At 39.8% G+C, this 18966-nt stretch overlaps 3 protein-coding genes across 3 annotated transcripts in view; 2 read left to right on the forward strand and 1 right to left on the reverse strand.

The window, feature by feature from the left end:
• LOC105271843 (uncharacterized) overlaps positions 1-18966 on the reverse strand; it is a gene marked incomplete at its 3' end in the record, with an annotated part of 46874 nt that overhangs the window by 16493 nt on the left and 11415 nt on the right. The window lies entirely within an intron of this gene.
• On the forward strand, positions 8074-10942 carry LOC105271827 (putative sodium-dependent multivitamin transporter). Its single transcript, XM_011313597.1, has 7 exons — positions 8074-8196; positions 8265-8393; positions 8460-8681; positions 9022-9365; positions 9604-9723; positions 9891-10550; positions 10615-10942. The coding sequence occupies exons 1-7, from the start codon at positions 8191-8193 to the stop codon at positions 10877-10879; spliced, it is 1746 nt and encodes a 581-aa protein (XP_011311899.1). The 5' UTR covers positions 8074-8190; the 3' UTR covers positions 10880-10942.
• LOC105271826 (putative sodium-dependent multivitamin transporter) lies at positions 11251-14286 on the forward strand. The gene is made up of 7 exons (XM_011313596.1): positions 11251-11644; positions 11724-11858; positions 11920-12141; positions 12219-12562; positions 12628-12747; positions 12821-13480; positions 13649-14286. Exons 1-7 carry the CDS (start codon positions 11639-11641, stop codon positions 13914-13916), a joined length of 1755 nt encoding a protein of 584 aa, XP_011311898.1. The 5' UTR covers positions 11251-11638; the 3' UTR covers positions 13917-14286.

Below are 18966 nucleotides of genomic sequence, written 5' to 3' on the forward strand. Positions count from 1 at the left end.
AAAATTATGTGGAGTTTCGTACTGAACTCGAATTTTTATTGAAAATATGGGCAATTTGGATTCTTGTCTGCATGTTATACAGAAATTTGAAATTCCTTGGAGATTCAGTGGAAGATAAAATTTCATGATCCTCCCATAACTAGTCAACTACCCATGAAATTTCAATGTGTTTCTGACAGTGTGTGACGGGTAAATGACGTTTAAAAAACGATCAGTTACGCTAGCCATGAGTGTAATTCCTCTTTTTCACTAAACGCGAAAGATGATTCCGCACAAATAATTTACGCGGAGCAAAATCTTCAATAAAATTTACGTATCTTTTCCATAATTCCGAAGAAAAATGACTATTATCCTCTGCAGGATATTTTAATAAAAGTATCTTAATAAACAGAAATTGTTTTCCTGTTTGTACCCCGGATGGGCCCATGACCCCAATAATTTAAATACCCTGAATCCCAAAAAAAATAGAAAATGGAAGAATATGGATGGTTATTCCAGGAATGCTTGATAAATTTGAAGAAAAATTCATATGAGCAAGGCTAATACTTCTAATGACAACATCGGGTCTCCGTTAACGTGGGGCATGCATGAGGAATCATGTACAACTGAGGGCCTTGTGATGCCGCATACTGGCAAGGGCGATATACACGACAACAGGATTTTATGTATAAAAGCATGTACGCCTCCGTTTGGAGCCAAAGGAAATTTCTCGTGATCGCCATTACCCCCTTGAGATCGTTGGCGTGTAAGGCAATGTTGGAGGTTTACCATCGATTGTGAGTGTTCGAGTATTTAATATTGACATAAAGACACACGAGAGGCCCTCCAATACTCGTGAATAATGATATTCACCGTCTGGAATGAATCCTTGGAGGAAAGTATCCTGCGGTCCATTGTTATTACCCAGTCGCGAGTTGAACTTGAGGATTCAACAGGAACTTTCCACTTGGATGATGGGGCCTGAGGCTAACCACTGGGGATCACATCATGTTCAACGCGGGAAATCCATTTTTATCGGTCTATTCTACATCTTTTTCACCGGATGGAAGGAGCTAATACTGAAATAATTTGTAATTGGAGAGAATTCAAAATCATGCGTCGATGTCTAATCCATTTTCCATCATTGGTCAGGCAATTATTGTGGAGAGTTTGTGGAGAGTGGAAATAATCGAATGTGGGCACATCAAACTTTTAGAATGAACTCGAAACATTTTTTTACTGAATTTCAGCCAACAGTCATTTCACGTTGTGTCCGCCAGTTCTCGTCCGATCACTGGATGGGTGACCGCTTGGGAACACCACGTGCCATTGGCCCTTTCTTTTTTTTTAATTAGGGTGCGTCAAAATTTTGAAAATTCATAAAAATGTCAAAAATCTAGAAAATCGTGGAAATTTGAGAATCATCGCGGAAACTGATGAGGACTACAAATTATTGGACAAATTTCACCTAGGGGCGGGGGGAGGGGGGTAGAGCTACAGAAAGATACTGATGAAAATATTACTATCTCCTTTTAATTCCGAGATATTTCGAAAAACCTTTTCCTTCGTCGCCTCACTATTGAACTATCGAATGAAATTTCCATTTACGATTTTAATGTCAACAGTTGCAACAATACCATCACGGTAAAGTATCCGCGAGCCTAGAAAACGATAGATAAACGAGGTTCAGATCCACAAATGTAGAGAAAGCTATCAACGGAATAGAACACGATTTTTACGGTTTTATTCTTCACCCCTTTCCCCAATAAAACCAAGAAAACTTGATGCTAGTATTTACTTTGTGTTTATTGGAAAAATAATTTCTAACGGTTGAAAATGAGGAGTAAAATTTCCAGCTCTAGGAGATGAAACAATAATATGATTGTAAAGTGTCCGGAAACGTAGTAAACCGGGGCTCTGAGATGTACAAATGCCGAGGCTTTGAATAGAAATGAAAAATCCTAAGCACTTGAATATATCTTCAACGCGAGAAATGCATTTTTATGGGTTTATTCTTCATCTCTTCCTTCAAATGGGAAGAGTTTATGCTGTTATGTGTTTAAGCGTGGGTTTTCTCCAGGATAGCGGCTGGAAGTTAATTCACCAACTCGAGTACCCTGGGTTATTTCTATTTATGCCATGATATTATATCGTGTGACACGATGTCGGTGTTACTCGGGATTATCCACGCTCTCAGGCCTATTGCATGCATTGGATTTTTTTGTATTTGAGAGGAATAAAGGGAGAGCTTAAACCACCAATCACACGCACCTACGCGTAATATCGTATCTCAATACGTATTTTTTTCTTTCATTTTTTTACTTTTTTTTTTCACCCGAGAGATGTAGAGGTCGAGAGCCTCTCGAGTTATCGATTATGGAACACTCGGTGTTGAGTTATTACAACGCGTTTTGTTACAAAAGGAGAAAATACGTGCCTCAGTTACATATAGATGGGGAAAAATCGGCCGCCGTCAAAGGGACTTCAGAGGGTGTCGTAAAACTCGTCATTTGTTGATTATATTTCCGTCTCTTTCTTTCTCATGGGATTTTTCTTAGTGAAGCGAGTTGAATCTTCCCCCTGGGGTGTAAAAGATACCGACGAAATTCTCGAGAAAGATATTAAATGGGCAATTTCGTGGTGACTTGCTTTATTGGCATTTTTATTGACTATTTTATTGGATGAATTACGTTTTTTTTGGGGGTGAAATTATCGTTTGGGGGGAGAGGGTTTTTCAGAATCAAAGTGATCAATTTTCTCTAGGAATTCTAGGTGAATGGCTGTAGTTGGGGGACTAAGGGAGAATTTACGGCTGGAATTTTCAGTAACTTGAATTTTTTATGAATGATGAAGGGAGAAATTTCTGGGGAATTCTTGATTACGAATCTGGTAATTTCTTGAATTTTCTGGTAAAACGGTGAAATTATTGAAAATTCAAGTAATAATTTCCCTCAATTGGTAATCAATAAAAAATTCAAATAGTCATTAAATAATAATTTAACAAAACCCAGATTTTATCGAGTTTTTACGGAATCCTCAGTTTTAAATTCAATTTGTTGTTGAATTAAGCGGACAAATTATTCCGAAAAGTTCGCGAATTTCTCAGAGTTCCTCCAAAGAATTCCGTCGCCAATAAAGTAAAGAATTCACAGAAAAAAATGTCCTCAAAATAACCGACTAATATCCCTCCACCTGAAAATAAATTCGACAACATAAAAAATTCCAGCTAACCGTCACCGAGCCATCAAAAACCCCCACCCAGGATCTCATTAACTTTCTCAAAGTAAAAAAAGAAGCTTCCTAAATCAGCCAAGAAAGATTGTTATCACGCAAGCTTTCAGAACCAGCACAACTCGCCTGTTAGTTACGACGTGTGACCAATAAAATCCCAGCAAATGCATAGTTGGGGGGTGTTTACAAAATAACACGAAGGAGATGCTGAAGAGCTCTTGGAAACGTCATAATCTCATCCCACGTGTTTTTCGTTGGACACTATTTCCACGGTTATTTTTATTTCTTTGTCCCCTGTGCTCCTCCTTTTTACCTTATTTCTCCTCAGATATTAATGCTCGCCAAGTCACTTGGTCATAAATCACCAGAGGACATTGGTTATACAGCCCTCGGACTTGTATTCTACCTCTTGGAGATTTTGCGACTGTACGTCGCCGGTTCAGTTGAAAACCGACGGAATCACATTGGCCGAATGGTTTCTCCCGTTTTTTTTTATTCCTCTTTTCTTTTTTTTTTTATTTATTTGCACATATATATGTCGCTCTTAACCTTTGGGCAACTCGTGGGGGTCCACTAGTATTTCCACAACGGAATCACGCTCTCGTGGGTAACCACCACGTGTGCCCCCATGTTCCTTGAACCGCGAAACTATTTAAACACGTTGATATTGCTGGACCTTTCAATCACGTTTTTCCGGGGTCATCGGTTTTATTTATCGTCTTGTTCCACTTTAATCCCCTCCATCCCGACAATTTTTCCCACCCCGCGGAGAAAAAAAAAATTCTCTATCAGATGTAAACGCGTAATTAATTCATATCAATGAATAGACTCAGCTCTCGAGATATTACTCTGTGCTATTGCGTCTGGTGTTATTTATCGGGGCGAATAAACTTCTTTGGCAGGCGCAAATGGTGGACCGGCGCGTGGATTTGCCATGTGCTGGTGATTCCAGATGATGTTAATTATTAACAGACCACTGTCGTATCGAAAGTCGACCGACTATTTTCAAGGAATTGAGAACATGTGGAGTGGCTTCCGTGTGGATTCAATTATTTGTGGATTATTTGCAAGATGCGCATGAGTGTGGAAATTTCAACGGTTTTTGATATTCGCGGGGGAGGAATTGTTTATTATGAGAGAATGCAATTTCTTTTATTTTATAGGTAGTATGAACGCTGAGGTCAAAATTATGCGGAATTTTCAAAAAAAATTTTTTTTTTTAATTATTGAAAATTATGATAATTAGTTTCTAATAATTAAAAATGATATAAAATTAATGTGGTATGTTAAAGATGGGGAAAATATGCCACTGAGGGCTGATTTGGGATTTTATTGGGGGAAACTGAATTTTTTAGTAAAATCGAATTTTTAGTTTTAATTAATTGAGGATTGATTCATGAGAAAATATCTGGGGATTGATGCAATGATCTCATGGCTCATGTGATCTCAGGAAAAAATTCGGGTATGATCCAAAGATGTTGACAATTTCCCGTGCAACACTAGAGCTTTTTCTGCAGAATTAATTTCCCGGTGCGGTTGCCTTGGGCGATGCAAATAAAAAAAAAAACCCCCGCGAAATATTCTTGGGGAATATAAAACATCGGTAGCACCTTCCGGGTGAATCCTGTGGTTTTTTCCCCCGACGATCTCCCCAGGGGTAAAAACTGGTGACGGAATGCGTGTTGAATACTTGAATTTATCCCACGTAAAAACTGAGAATGCACCGTACAATTGCGTGATGAACTTGGAAAAGTGGCACGCGACGTACAAACTATTCAACTGTCTACATTTTCCCTTCTGGAAATTGCGTAATACCACGAGTCAATGATTGAGGGCAACAGATGACAGTTTGAATGACACGACAAACACCTAAATCATTGTGATTGAGGCGTTTGTCCATTGATTGACGGCACACACGTTTGTCTAAAATTCAGTTGATCACAGGGAGGAGATGGGGTTGTTACGAAACATGAGGGACTCGAAAAAATAAATTGAATGATTGAAACTCCCAGCGGGTGTATTGCGGATGCCCACATGTGTTATTGCGCAGTAAGAATGTCCCCGGAGCCCCGCGGCTTCGCTAATTGGAGGAGAATATTGGTCCATTGCGTGACACTCTAAATTCACTGCAAATTCTTATCATCTCAGTTTTAGCTCCTCAATGTTCCCCCGAGAAAAACGATATGACACAAAAATTTTGGGATGCTACACCCGTTTCTTCCGCATTCGAAAAATAAATTATCTAGATTAAAAAAAATTCGTCAAGAATTTTTTGTAATGCCCTAACACACTTTCTATCTCTGATCTTCATCAATAAACAATTTTCTTTATATGACAATTAAAGATTTGAATAGTAGAAAATTTTCCTCTCAATCCCAAAAAAAAAAATTCATAAACAGAAGAAAAATTGAGGATCTTAATTTTTTTTTTAATGAATAAAAGAACTGAATTGCGGAAATGATTAAAAGCGTTAAAAGCTAACCGTAAATAGTACATTGGAAATTAAATTTTTTCAAGACCAATATTTTAATAGCACAACCTTTTCCCTCCGCGTTGCGTTAGTCCCACGTGAATGAAAAGAATTTAATAACACTGTATGGGTTTTTATAATTATGATAATTGATGCGCCCCCCAATTTTCTACCTGAAAGCTATGCATTATTCATATCGACGGAGGTGAATTGAATGATTTGTATCGCGGGGTGTGACAATGTCGTATAAATCCTCGAAATTACGAGCGGTCGGTGAATAAGAGGTCATCCAGTTATTTAATGGTACGTTAATTAATGGTAGTTAGTGAGAAGCAAACTGAAACACATCATAGCAGATGACAACACGAGATATCGCGGCGGTCTCTCCGATGTGGAATAAAAACAGCGAGTTGTTGGTCTGACGCACGCAGCCAATAAAACTAATTAAGAATCGTGATGATTCCATAATAACGCGGAACCCATGCTGCGATCCCCACAAGAAACGAGGGGAAAAAAAAAATATCCTCGATGTTACTAGTCAATAGAGTTTAGTACTCTATTACTGGAAGTACAACGGATAAAAAGGGGGTGGCGAGAGGGAGGTGAGAGGGGTTACATCGAAGACTAAACTTGCCTTGATAATCGAGTCATGTTTCCGAGGGGTCGCAGGTATATCGACCAACGGATCTAACGTGGTAGCTCGTAAATTAACTTGGCCGAGGGAAAAACGAAAAATCAAATGTAAAATGGGGATAAACACGCACTGAGATGAGAGGGGAACACCGGAAAAAGGTACGCGTCGTGTGTGGGTGCGGGTTATCACAGAATAATCTTGAATTAGAACTCATTAATGGGGCGTTTGGCTTTCCAAAATCAAGTGATTGGCATCGCTTGATAGAATTTTTTTTTTTAAGTAATTCTAGTCTTATCGTGAAAAATAAGACGCGAATTATCATTCGAGAAAAAACCTGCAATTTAATAAGAACTGCATTTCTTTCGACATTCAGGAATTTTTGGAGAAAAATAGAAAATTAGTACTCAATACAGGGAGTGAGATATTTTAAAATATTTACTCAGATTTTTTGTAGTCCTATGATTTAGTGACCATTCACGAGATTTTACTCCAATTATCAGTAAAAATTCCTGAATTACCATTAATCCACGCGATAAGAAAAATTCAGGTTTTATTGAATATTCCTCTCTGCGTATTGAGTATTAATTACTCCTAATTGAGGATAATTGCACTCAGTGCATTTCAACCCTCTCTGGAAATTCCGTAAGCTCATGAAATTGTAAATTACCTAAAGCTGAAAATACCTCGATTTGAATGTTTAATGTCTCATGAATATTCAGTGCGAAATTACTCTAAAAAATGATTGATAACCGAAAGATAAGATAAAAGGTAAAATTACGGGATACCTAAAGTATCCGACAAAATTTCCCTATCCCAATCAATACCCCAGGAAAAATAAAAATGAAATAAATAACAGGTGAAGTCCCAGGGACTCCAGCTAATTGGAAAATTGAAACGAGTCGTTCTCAGCAAAGAGCATACGCCTATTCCGACATTAATAGGATAAACCAAGATTTATCTCCACGTGTTGGAGTTTCAGGGCCAGCGAGATTGATGATAGTACCCTGAAGATTGACGAAGAAGAGACCAAACAATGGGTTGATGGGGGGCTGAAAGCGAGTGCTCGTTATTCTCACGGCTGGAAGTCGCGTTAAACGTCGCCCCACGGTTTCGCACGATCGACACGAGAGTAAAGATGAGGAGAGTAAAGGGGTACTCTTTTCCGGAGGAAAAAGCGAAAAAAAAAATAAAGAAGAAAAAAAAAAGAATGGAAAACTCACAACGAAGAGAATTGCGCAGCGATTCCCCTGAAGATACCCCTTGACAAGACGATACCACGAGGATTTCAAGGCGTTTGGTGATTCCGAGGCCGCAATTTATCCAACCGATTATTGCCGATGCATCTGCAGCTTGTACATGTGGTAGCCAACACATACCCCAGATAATTGCATTTTGATGATGGATGGTGAATTGAACGGGTGGGTCAACAGTTGCCGATCAAGTTCACGTACCCAGCAGTTTTCATATTTTCTGTCCCCTAACAACTTAATGACAGCCATCGAACGGGTATTGACTGGTACCCGTTGGACTGTTATCAGCTCTCATATCCACAGCGTCAATCTTCACTCACTTCTCCTCGCATGTCAAGATAGAGATAAAGTACACCAAAGACAACCGGCTATTGTCGAATCATCACTCACCGGTAATTAACCTGAGGATATTAAAAGAAGATGTGGTAATTACAAGCGCCCGGATATGACCAGTCATCCAGATTTATATAATAACCGTGGAATGTATTTTTTACTGTTCGATTTTGATCCGACAGTGGCACAACACTGACATTGAACAGTTGCCATTATGCGGTACATGTGCCATTTTCTTTGATCACGAGTTTTTATGGCAGTCTAAACAATTACAAATCGCATCTCTCCTGCAAATGGACGTGAGTATCGTGAATCGGTTTGACGTGGCGTATTGATGAGTATGAGAGTGATTGATGATTATTATCAGGGTGATGGAGGTTTGGGTGGAGGTGAGCTCCAATGGGCGGATTGGTTGGCCATTGCCATCATGCTTGCCATCTCAGCTGGCATCGGTGTTTATTATCGATTCAGTGGAGGCAGGCAGAAGACCGCTGAGGTATTTTTCATATTTTCATTATCTCAATTAATCACAATGGGTGTTAACCTTCTTTCTCCCATCCAGGAGTACTTTGCTGCTGACAGATCCACTGGATCATCCATGATAGCCATTGCCATGATGGTTGCATGCTTCTCTGCTATATCCATACTCGGTTGGACCTCCGAAATTTACAGCAATGGAGCCATTTTTTTTGTCCTCATTTCTGGGGTTGTCACTGCAACACCAGTTATCGCTTATTTTTATCTTCCGGTTTTCTATGAACTCCAGACTCTCAGTGTTTTTGAGGTATTTTTATGCTTGGCGAATTTCTCCTTTAACACACAACTTGCTTTAACGCTCCGATAGATCCCAATTACAAAATTCTATTTTTCATTTTTGAGATCCTTTCGGATTACGAATTGCGAATCTCAAAAAATGCAACTCTCAATTATTTGCTTGAATTTTACGGAATGCGCATTACAATTTGATATAGGAATCGAGAACATTCATGTCGCAGTTACAATTACATTGAACTCACATGATTTGTCCGTCCTAGAACGGATTGAGGTCATCCTGAAGATGATCTACTGATAAAAATGTTTGCTGATGCATTTCAATTGAGAAGATTGTGTTTTCGTTTCTGCAGTACTTGGATAGACGATTTGGCTCGACAGCGAGGCTCACTGCCAGCATAGCATATTTTATTCAATACATCCTGTTCAATGGTGTTGTCATATACGCTCCATCACTGGCGTTGGAAGCCACGACGGGACTTAATGGAACAATGAGCATTCTCCTAATAGGTATCATCTGCACCTTCTATTCGACCATTGGCGGCATCAAAGCTGTCATCGTCACTGACCTTCTGCAGGCCGCCCTCATGTTCGCATGTGTCTACTGCGTCATCGGAGTTGCTGCCACTGAACTCGAGGGGGGACTCTGGAGGGTGTGGGCCACAGCCCAAGAAGGGGGACGAATCAATTTTAATCAGTAAGTCCTGTCCCCCATTGATAAGCCATTCAATTCTCCGCAGCAACAACGAATGTCCGAATTTAATACACGTAAACACTGGAGGGACGTCAAAACTCATGATCTTTCATTTTATCTGGCGATTTTATCCAGTCGATTTGATTTCTGATTCGAGTCTCTCTGTCTCTGCAGACAAAAAAACGTGTGGAATTCAGATATTCGTATTTGGTCTGTTGTAACACCGATTTTTGCGTTAAAGTTTCGAATGGGATCCAACGGTCAGGCACAGCTGGTTGTCATTGATATTCGGTGGAATGTTCTGGTTTCTCATTGTACTTGCAACCAGTCAAGTTCAAGTGCAGCGTATGCTCACTGCCAAGTAAGTTAAAAATTTAATCTCAATTCAAGAAAAAGTGTTTCGGTGTGTCTCGGGAGATGAATCCGAGATTAATCGCTCTGAGCGACGAGTTGTCGTCCAACATCGAGAGGAATAACTCCCGAAAAAAATTGGTGGATTATAATTGGTTCATTATAATATCGATGCAGATCACTGGGTGCCGCTCGCAAAGCCCTGTGTCTCAACGTCATTCTGTCAATCTCCCTGATATCTGTAGTAGTATTCTCAGGACTCGTTCTCTACGCCTATTACAAGGACTGCGATCCAGTAACAGCTGGTAAAATAAAATCCTACGATATGATAATGCCATATTTTGCGAAGGACCGGATGACAAGGATCCCCGGACTTACTGGCCTCTTCATATCAGGAATATTCAGCGCAAGTTTGAGCACCGTATCCGCTATGCTTAATTCACTGGCTGCGATGGCACTCGCGGATTATCTGAATCCCCTATTTCGCAGGTGTGGCGCCGAGCTGGATGACACTAAAGCAGCGACTTATGGCAAGATAATGGCAGTTCTGACTGGGATAGCCAGTTTAGGGATTGCCTTTTTGGCGTCGACAATGGGATCTTTGATTCAGACAGTCGTTGCCATTCATGGAGCACTCGGTGGTCCACTTCTTGGGCTCTTCACCCTGGGGATGTTCTTTGAATCTGCTAATGAAACTGGAGCTATTATCGGCGTCGTCATGGCACTCGTCGCCAGTGTCTTCACAGCTTTTGCAACTAAACCACCGACACCGGTTTTACCCATGTCCATTGCCAAATGCGTCAATGCAACTTTAATCACAACAGCACAATCTCCAACGTAATTATCTTCCAGCCGAATTGTCAGCTGATTGATTGATTCATTGATTTTCTTTCAATTTAAGATCCGATCCATCCGAATTCTTCTACATGAATCGTTTGTCCTACCTCTGGTATCCGATTCTCGGCTGGAACATGGCAGTCACTTTTGGATCAATCGCTAGCTTCATTGTTTCAAAAGTCTCAAAGGTATCCCCACCAATTCTGGATCCAAGTCTTTTCACACCGATCCTTGCAGCGAGGATACGCCGAAGAAGGGAGAGAGAGGCTGCCGAAGGAAGTCAAGTATTCGTCCTCGACACCAAGAGCTTCGACAGGGAAGCAATATAACCGCTTCCTCAAAATATTTGTATTAAACGATCTTTTCAGAGCAATATACCGAGAATTTTTATGCGCATTCCTTGCTATAACCATCCAAGAATATGGGGTAATTATCAGCGCCAAGGAGCGTGCGCTATCGCCAGACACCCGTAGATAAGAAAAATCCGTTAATAATCCATTGAACAACATCACATTGAGAGCGAGGATTCCATCCACTCATTCCAAATTTATTGCCGAGACAATCAACGAATTATCACTAATTATCCCCGTAAATTCCTGCACGGCTCATATGCCCGACTCCCTCCTCACAAATTACCGACAAATGCACATATTTTGCAATTACAAAGTGTCATATCTTTGCACTTCGTCTCTGAGGTAAACCGTTGCGCTCACGAGACTGTCATTACGCTAACAATTTCAAAGCATTACTTTTGAATTACGCCGGTAGTACCTCAATGACCTCACAGACGAGTGGACCAATAGATAAGCTCAATGTGAAATAGAAAAACCGGAAAAATTCAGTCTCGCTGCCTAATATCACGAATCAGGAGTAGAAGGACGAAGTTTCTATCTCAGTGTTTATCTGTAATTGGTCAGTTTTACATAATCCCGTGTATCGGAAATTATCCGAGAGTGTCTGTCCTCACTAGTTGGCTCTCGAGGACAGACGAATGAGGACAGCATTGCGGAATGTTTCAGTTTTAATTTGTAAAAACTCATTTACTCGTGTCCCATTAATTATTCAAAGGTAGTTCAATCGATTCCAGAATGGAGGTAAGTAATGGACAATTAGAAATCGATGGCATACTTAATTGGGAAAAACTGGTCTCATATGTCATTGCAATTCCCGCAGGATCCAAATTCACCTATTCCGGAAGAGGGATTCCTCCATTGGCCCGATTGGTTGGCAATTGGATTGATGCTGGCAGCGTCGGCTGCAATTGGAGTCTATTATCGATTCACCGGTGGCAAACAAAAAACAGCGGAGGTATTGAAAAACCATCGAACAGACGAGACTTCATTTATGATTCCAAACTCTTCGTTTCCAGGAGTACTTCACAGCCAATCATTCGACGGGAGTTGGACTATTGTCAATCGCCATGATGGTGGCATTTCTTTCAGCAATATCACTTTTGGGCTCAAGCGGTGAGAATTACACGTACGGATGTATATTCAATCTGGTATACTGCGGCCTAGGCTTTGGTACCCCAATCGTCGCCTATTTCTATTTACCTGTCTTCTGGGAGCTGCAGGTGATGAGTGTCTTTGAGGTAATATTCCCAGAAGTAGGTAATAATGGATTGTTTCCTGGATGTATTTAACTCGGTAATTGTGCGAGATGTTCTAGTATTTAGAGCGACGATTTGGTGTCACTGCCAGACTCGTTGCTAGTCTAGCGAATTTCCTTCAAACGAGTTTGTACACTGGTGTTGTCATCTACGCGCCATCACTTGCACTGGAAGCAACAACTGGACTAAATGGAACAACAAGTATTCTCTTGATCGGACTCATTTGCACCTTCTATTCAACAATCGGCGGTATCAAGGCTGTGATCATCACTGATCTCGTTCAAGGTGCACTCATGTACATCTGTGTCTTCTGCGTAATTGGTGTTGCATTGAGTGAGATTGATGGTGGTGTGTCGAGAGTCATTGAGGTAGCGTCGGAGGGCGGTCGAATAAATTTCCTCAAGTATGTTTGTGCAGTGTCAATGATACGATGTAATCCTAGGTTGCTAATCAATTTAATTTCCTTAGCTTCAAGCTTGATCCTACTGAACGACATACCTTCTGGTCCTTGAGCATCGGTGGTACATTTTTCTTTTTGTCTCTTTATGCCACCAGTCAAGTGCAGGTACAACGAATGCTGACAGCCAAGTTAGTAAACAATATCAGACAATCATGATTTACGATGATAACCCATTCAACCTCATTCAAACAATTTGTCCAGATCAATTGGAGACGCGAGGAAGGCTTTGTTCATCAATATCCCGCTGACACTCTCACTCACCACAACAGTATCATTCTCGGGCTTGGTATTGTACACGTATTATCGCGATTGTGATCCAGTTCTCGCTGGCAAAATAAAATCACACGACATGATAATGCCGTACTTCGCCAAGGAGCGCATGACAAAAGTACCCAGTCTCACTGGTATATTTATATCTGGTGTCTTCAGCGCTAGTTTGAGTACAGTATCAGCTGTTTTGAATTCCCTTGCGGCAATTGCTCTATCGGACTATGTTAAACCACTGCTGCGAAAATTGGGGAAGGAATTGCCGGATAACAAGGCAGCGTTTTATGGAAAAATGCTCGCTCTGTCCATTGGTTTCTTGAGTCTGGCCATTGCTTTTCTCGCATCCAAGCTTGGTAGTTTAATTCAAGCTGTTACTGCTGTTCATGGTGCTATTGGAGGGCCTATACTTGGATTATTTACACTGGGTATGTTCTTCGAGAACGCTAATGAAACTGGCGCTGTTGTGGGCACTGTCTTTGCGCTTGTCTTCAACATGTGGGTGGCATTCTCACCGAAACCAACACCCAGAAAATTGCCCTTGTCTGTTGAAGGATGTCCTAATTCCACGCTAATTTACACAACTACCATTCCACCGTAAGTAATTGATTTTTCATCTTGAGAATTTAGCACTCCGTGAATTTATAAACATGAATTAACAATTTCGTTTATATAATCAATTTTGGAATGTCAGAAGATTTCGGGAAAAAATGGAAAATCTATGGAAGCGCGATAATTAATTGAGGATTAATGAATTTTTCGCAGGGAAATGGACGAATCGTCATTTCTTTATATTCATCGGCTGTCCTATCTTTGGTACACTCCAATCGGATTGATCGTGGGTATCATTGCGGGATACGTAGCAAGTCTCTTTGTCAGGAGATTCTCTAAAGTCCCTATTTCACCGCCTGACCCGAGTCTATTCACCCCCTTCGTGGCATCGAGGATTCGCAAACGATGTGAAAAAGAAGCCACCACAGGCAGCCAAGTATTCGTCCTCGACACCAAGAAATTCGATAACATAGATTCGTGAGAGCTTCGGAGCTGCTTTCGTTGTCGTCATCACTGATATCCAGTGAATTAAGACGACAGGGATTTGCTGTGTCTTTGTTACACTTTTGCATTCAACGCCCACGAGACTGTAATAACGAGACCCCAGATCATTCGAAAGATAAACGAAACAGTATTTTGTGTCGCAACTGAGTGAAGCAAACAGGCATCGTTATTCACTGCTGGAAAGTTACACTTCAAATTTCAAATCAAAAAATTTGAAATTCTCGACAACGACAAAGAGACGAGAAATGTTTGTGGAAGAAACCATAAAATCTTGTAAATTCAAGGAATAATTTGTATTTGTTTTTAATTATATTTACTGTTGAATTCTCCTGATATTTATAAAAATTCAAGTTGTCAATGAAAAATCATATCATTCACCATGAAAAATTGAAATTGAATTCCAACACATGTAGATGAAAATTCAACAGACTTCGCGACTTGAATTTCCCGAAATTTTTAACAGCATTGCCATTTTGAAATAAGCGAGGAAGAAGTTGAAAACCGTCAATAAATACCAGAAATAATGAATGATCAAAGTGGAGTTCAGTTAACCGAAAAGAGGAAACTCACATTCCAAGAATTAATGCATCTGGCCAGATTTTCACTGGAACGTTTGAATACCGTGTCGATGTATATCAGAAGAGAAAATATACATTACACACTGACTTCGGATCTACGGGTTATCCTCTCAGTGAATTAACACATCTGAGGTTTACGTATGTGATGGAGAAATCATTGGGCTTGACTTTGCGTATTAAGCTGGTTCTAACGAGCGGCCACTGAACAGAATATGAAAACTCGAGATCTCCAGGTATAATAATTACTATAGTGGGTGTGCATACAGAGTCATCGGTAGCTTATTGACATTGGCGCACCCAGTGTATGAAAGAGAGAGAGAAAATCCGCGTGGGAACACATTCCTTCCATTTTCAATATGACATTTTGGCGTTTGTTTGCCCAGGCGACCCACACCGCATGTTAAAATGATTAAGGGATTGTTTTTACGAGGGTAATATTCTACCCTCTATTTTTTCGGCTCTCATTTTTTAGTTGGACTCACGGGGGAAATATTAATCATGGACGACCGGAAAATGGACGATGCCAGAATATTATTTCATTTTTCGTAAGTGGAAAACTGGAGGTTTATATTGGGGGCAGAGCCACACCCATCGCTGTTGAAAATTTACCAGTTGATATAGGACATTTTGAAATCATTCCTGGGAGTACATTAGAACGATTATATATTGTGAGTCATAGAAATCGGTAGAAAATTATCGGTTATGATATCACGAGATCTTCGAAATTATTGGAATATTTCCCGGTGGTTTAGTGGCACGCTAGTCTTGTCAGATTTTTTTGCAAAATGGTTTCAAAGAAATTGCAATTTCAATTTTTTTTTTGGTTATATTTATCATTAATAACGATTCTATGAAAATTTCGCAATTTGTTGATATAATTCGGGATAATCGGATTTTTTAGTATTAATGAAAATTTGTTTTTGCCGTTGACAAGTAAAAAAATGGAGTTTTAAATCGTTTTGAAGTATTTTTAGATATTTTTTAATACTGCTGACCTGAGCTCTTTTAATACTGCTGTTGCCATCGGAAATTCCTGGGTTGAGGAAAGAAAGGAAATTTATTGTCGCAATAATTCAGTCGAGATGAATAAAATTTCGTCGTTTTTCCGGCGTTCGCGTAGTTATTTTTCATTTAATATTTTCACCGTGTAATGGAGTGGACTTTAAAAATGGGCTCTCACTGGGTTTGTGTCAATGAAATATGCAACACGCTGGCGTAACAAAAAGCCACAATGTTTCCTACTTGAAGTACTCAGTCTTGACCTCACGCGGCTCGAATAACTCATGCTAATGCGATAATATCGCGAAGATGATCAAGATCGAGTGGTGGAGGCGTGATTCTCACTCGTTTCTCTACCCCTTCATTTTAATTTTAAATCATGATTTTGTGGTGGTGGTAACTATTGTCCAGTCATCCGCTCGAGTATTTCAAGATCGGTTATTGTTAGTCGATTATTGATTATTCATGCACCGTTTTATCACAACAAATCCTGATATTTTTAGGAATTGTCTCAATTGAATTACGGCATTGTCGCCCATACGGTGGCTTCATGGTTTATGCCCCATATTCTGAATACATGGCTTTAATTAAAACTTGTTGTGTGGCGCGAATTGCGGACGAACTAGCGTTAATCAAATCAGGTGAATTTATTTGGCAAATACTTGTTGGATCCAATTTAGGAGATTATTTGGAGGGTATATATGTGGTCTGCATTCGCAGGAAAATTCATTCCGTTTAAATAAATGGGCCCTGACATCCGGGGAAGATTTAGGGGCATCACATTTTTTACGTTGGATTGCGTAATAAATTTTTGAATAATCAAAATTACTTTTTCATTCCTCTAAATCCCTGTCTTGCGATGGAATGAAGGAATTAAAATTGAAAAATTGAGCGCTCTTACGTGAAATTTCTAGTTGTTGAAAAAAAAATTCGGGGATTAATGTGGAAATTTGACATTAATGTGAGATGATTTCGTGAGACTTGCGGAATTCAATTTTTGAATTCTTCTATCAAATAGCAAATGTCCCAACCAGAATTCTCCGAAAAACCGATAGAGCTGTCACTGATTGAAATCTCCGGATGAAAAAATCGTTTATATCTAATTATTTACAGAAATCTGTTTGAAATCTTAAAAAAATTCAGTCCTAATTAATCCATCGATCTTCGATTTTCATATCCTCAATCAATCCCAACCCGCCCATCGATAAATCCCCGACGAACCCCTCTAAATAAAATATTGAAGTTAATTCAAATGAAACAACCGTCAGCTTGAAAACACTCTCCCCTCGATTTAAAATTCTTATTCGTTTCGAATAAACTCGACCGGCTGTAATTCCCTGGGTTCACCGTATCCCTCAATTCCGAGTTTCCGGGTTGCATTGAAATGTCGAAAGAGTCATAAAAAAAAATAAAAAAAAACACCAGTGTAATTTTAATAATGAAAACATTCGGTGTAGCCATAAAACCCGCTCCCAAGTGGAAGTGAAAACACGAGATGATGACGCAGTGGCCGAAAGTGTTTTGATACGACTTGAAGAAGGCCTACTCGAAATATATTAATCCCGACGAAGTAATAAAAAAAAATTCACTCCAAGTAGAAACTATGACGGAATAATGAGCTCGGGGCGATATTTAACTCTCGTCCCTGGATATAAAATCCAAGATGTGTTGCGAGAGGGACGAGGACACCATCACCGAGAACTAGTTCTTCGAGACACCTCAGTCGTTTGAAAATTTTTTTTACTCGAGAGAGAGTAATCCGAGAGCCCTAGGTTGAGGTTTCCATGTGTCACGATGTTAATGTGCGTGTATCATCCCCAGGTGAACGGAGATTAGGTCGATTGGCCGTTACAGGAGTATCTTGTCACCAAAAAAGAAGCCCACGAGGTGCGTCCGGTCGTCTCCTCGAAACCGTATCGCTATGGGAGGTCATATATTTTTTTTCATTTCTCTTTTCGGTGAAAATTCCCTCGGAAAGTTATTTTTCGGCTCATTGGGTGGAAGTCGGTGAATTAAACTCACATGTTCGGTTACGTAAATTGTGGCAGTAAATGGAGCACATCTCTGGACACTGGAGTTATTTAAAAGTTATTTTCTGAGGAAACCTGTCTGGGCTTTTCAATTATGTTTTTCGGTTGTTCTTGTTGAGGGACTACACACGGGGCCTTGGAGGTCTTCCCCTGTCCCTCATCCTCTGGGGGCCTATTCTCAACACTTGGGAATTAAATCCGTGAACGAATATTTGGTATTCACTTGAGAACGCGGAATTGTAGACGTATCGATAACATTCGTTAACGGATTCGTTATTTTGTTAGTCTTGCTATTCTCATCTACGAGTCTCTAGGATATTTCGTATCGGAATAAGATTCCTGTGCGAAAATAAAATTGTCAAACGAAAGATTTTCCCTCATGAATTTAAAATTCCTAAACGAAAGTCATCAACGAATCGTTCGTTCCTTCACGGATTGCGTTTCGTTCACGAAAGATGTTTCCTATCCGTCGAGAATAGGAAACGAAAATATCCTGGAGAGGAAATTTCACGCATTTTTTTTATCTTCATTCCCTGGAATCCCGGGGGAAGGCCTGCATGGGAGAATTCATTGTTCCGACTTGTGGTAATTGAGGGGTTGGACACCACCCGCATGGTGAGGTAATATCTATTAAAAATCCATAAATAAAGAGGAGCAATTGACGGGGGAATGACGCAACGCTTCAATCTCCCAGGGAGATTTTTTTTAATGAGTGAAAATTAAGGAGATTTTCAGTCGTTGCGCATTCATAGGAATTCGGTTCAGATTTATTATTTAAGATTATTACGCGGTAATAAAATTGGTAATGAAGCTATTGCTTCACCAGTTAGAGTTGTAAGATGAGATGCGGATTTTAAATAAATAAATGAGAAGATATAGGCAGTAACTCTTCAAATATCGATTAATCATAAAACTATCAATTTTAGGAAAAAATATGAAAAGTCCTTTTTCACGGAAAATCTCGTGAGCTCTAAGAAAGGTTCTCAGGATTTTCACCTCAAATCAATAGTTCTCATGGAAAATCGATAATTACAAATAACAAAAATATTAAACGATTTCGCCATTGAATAGTGGATTTCCATGATAAAAAAATCTTGAAAAATTCTTGAAAAATTCTAGAAAAATTCCAAAGAAGCCGTCCCTCTCGAAAAATCTCGCATTTCCATTTCGTTGGAATTTCGTTGTACCGAAAATTGCCCCGAAGAAGTTTAAACCTAGAGAATAGGAAACGTGTCTCGTTTCACGGCAATCGACTTAGCGCATTTTTTCGTTCCTTTTCCCGAAAATGCTGAGTTAAGAGGGATGGATAGGTCCCGTCTACAAATAAATCGGATGAGAAATGTGAATATGTTAGCTAATGGTGATCGAACGAGAGAACGTGCCGATGGGATCGAATCGGAACATTAACGGAGTGCTCAAA

The sequence above is a fragment of the Fopius arisanus genome, unplaced genomic scaffold (assembly GCF_000806365.1).
Source record: "Fopius arisanus strain USDA-PBARC FA_bdor unplaced genomic scaffold, ASM80636v1 scaffold00126, whole genome shotgun sequence".
In the NCBI taxonomy this organism is placed as follows: domain Eukaryota; kingdom Metazoa; phylum Arthropoda; class Insecta; order Hymenoptera; family Braconidae; genus Fopius; species Fopius arisanus.

Bases quoted from the DNA above. Each gene is read 5' to 3' on its own strand.
- LOC105271827 (XM_011313597.1), top strand. The intron at 8,394-8,459 runs GTATTTTTCATA...TCTCCCATCCAG, and splicing joins GCAGGCAGAAGACCGCTGAG to GAGTACTTTGCTGCTGACAG. The intron at 10,551-10,614 runs GTAATTATCTTC...TTTCAATTTAAG, and splicing joins ACAACAGCACAATCTCCAAC to ATCCGATCCATCCGAATTCT.
- LOC105271826 (XM_011313596.1), top strand. The intron at 12,142-12,218 runs GTAATATTCCCA...GAGATGTTCTAG, and splicing joins AGGTGATGAGTGTCTTTGAG to TATTTAGAGCGACGATTTGG. The intron at 12,563-12,627 runs GTATGTTTGTGC...TAATTTCCTTAG, and splicing joins GGTCGAATAAATTTCCTCAA to CTTCAAGCTTGATCCTACTG.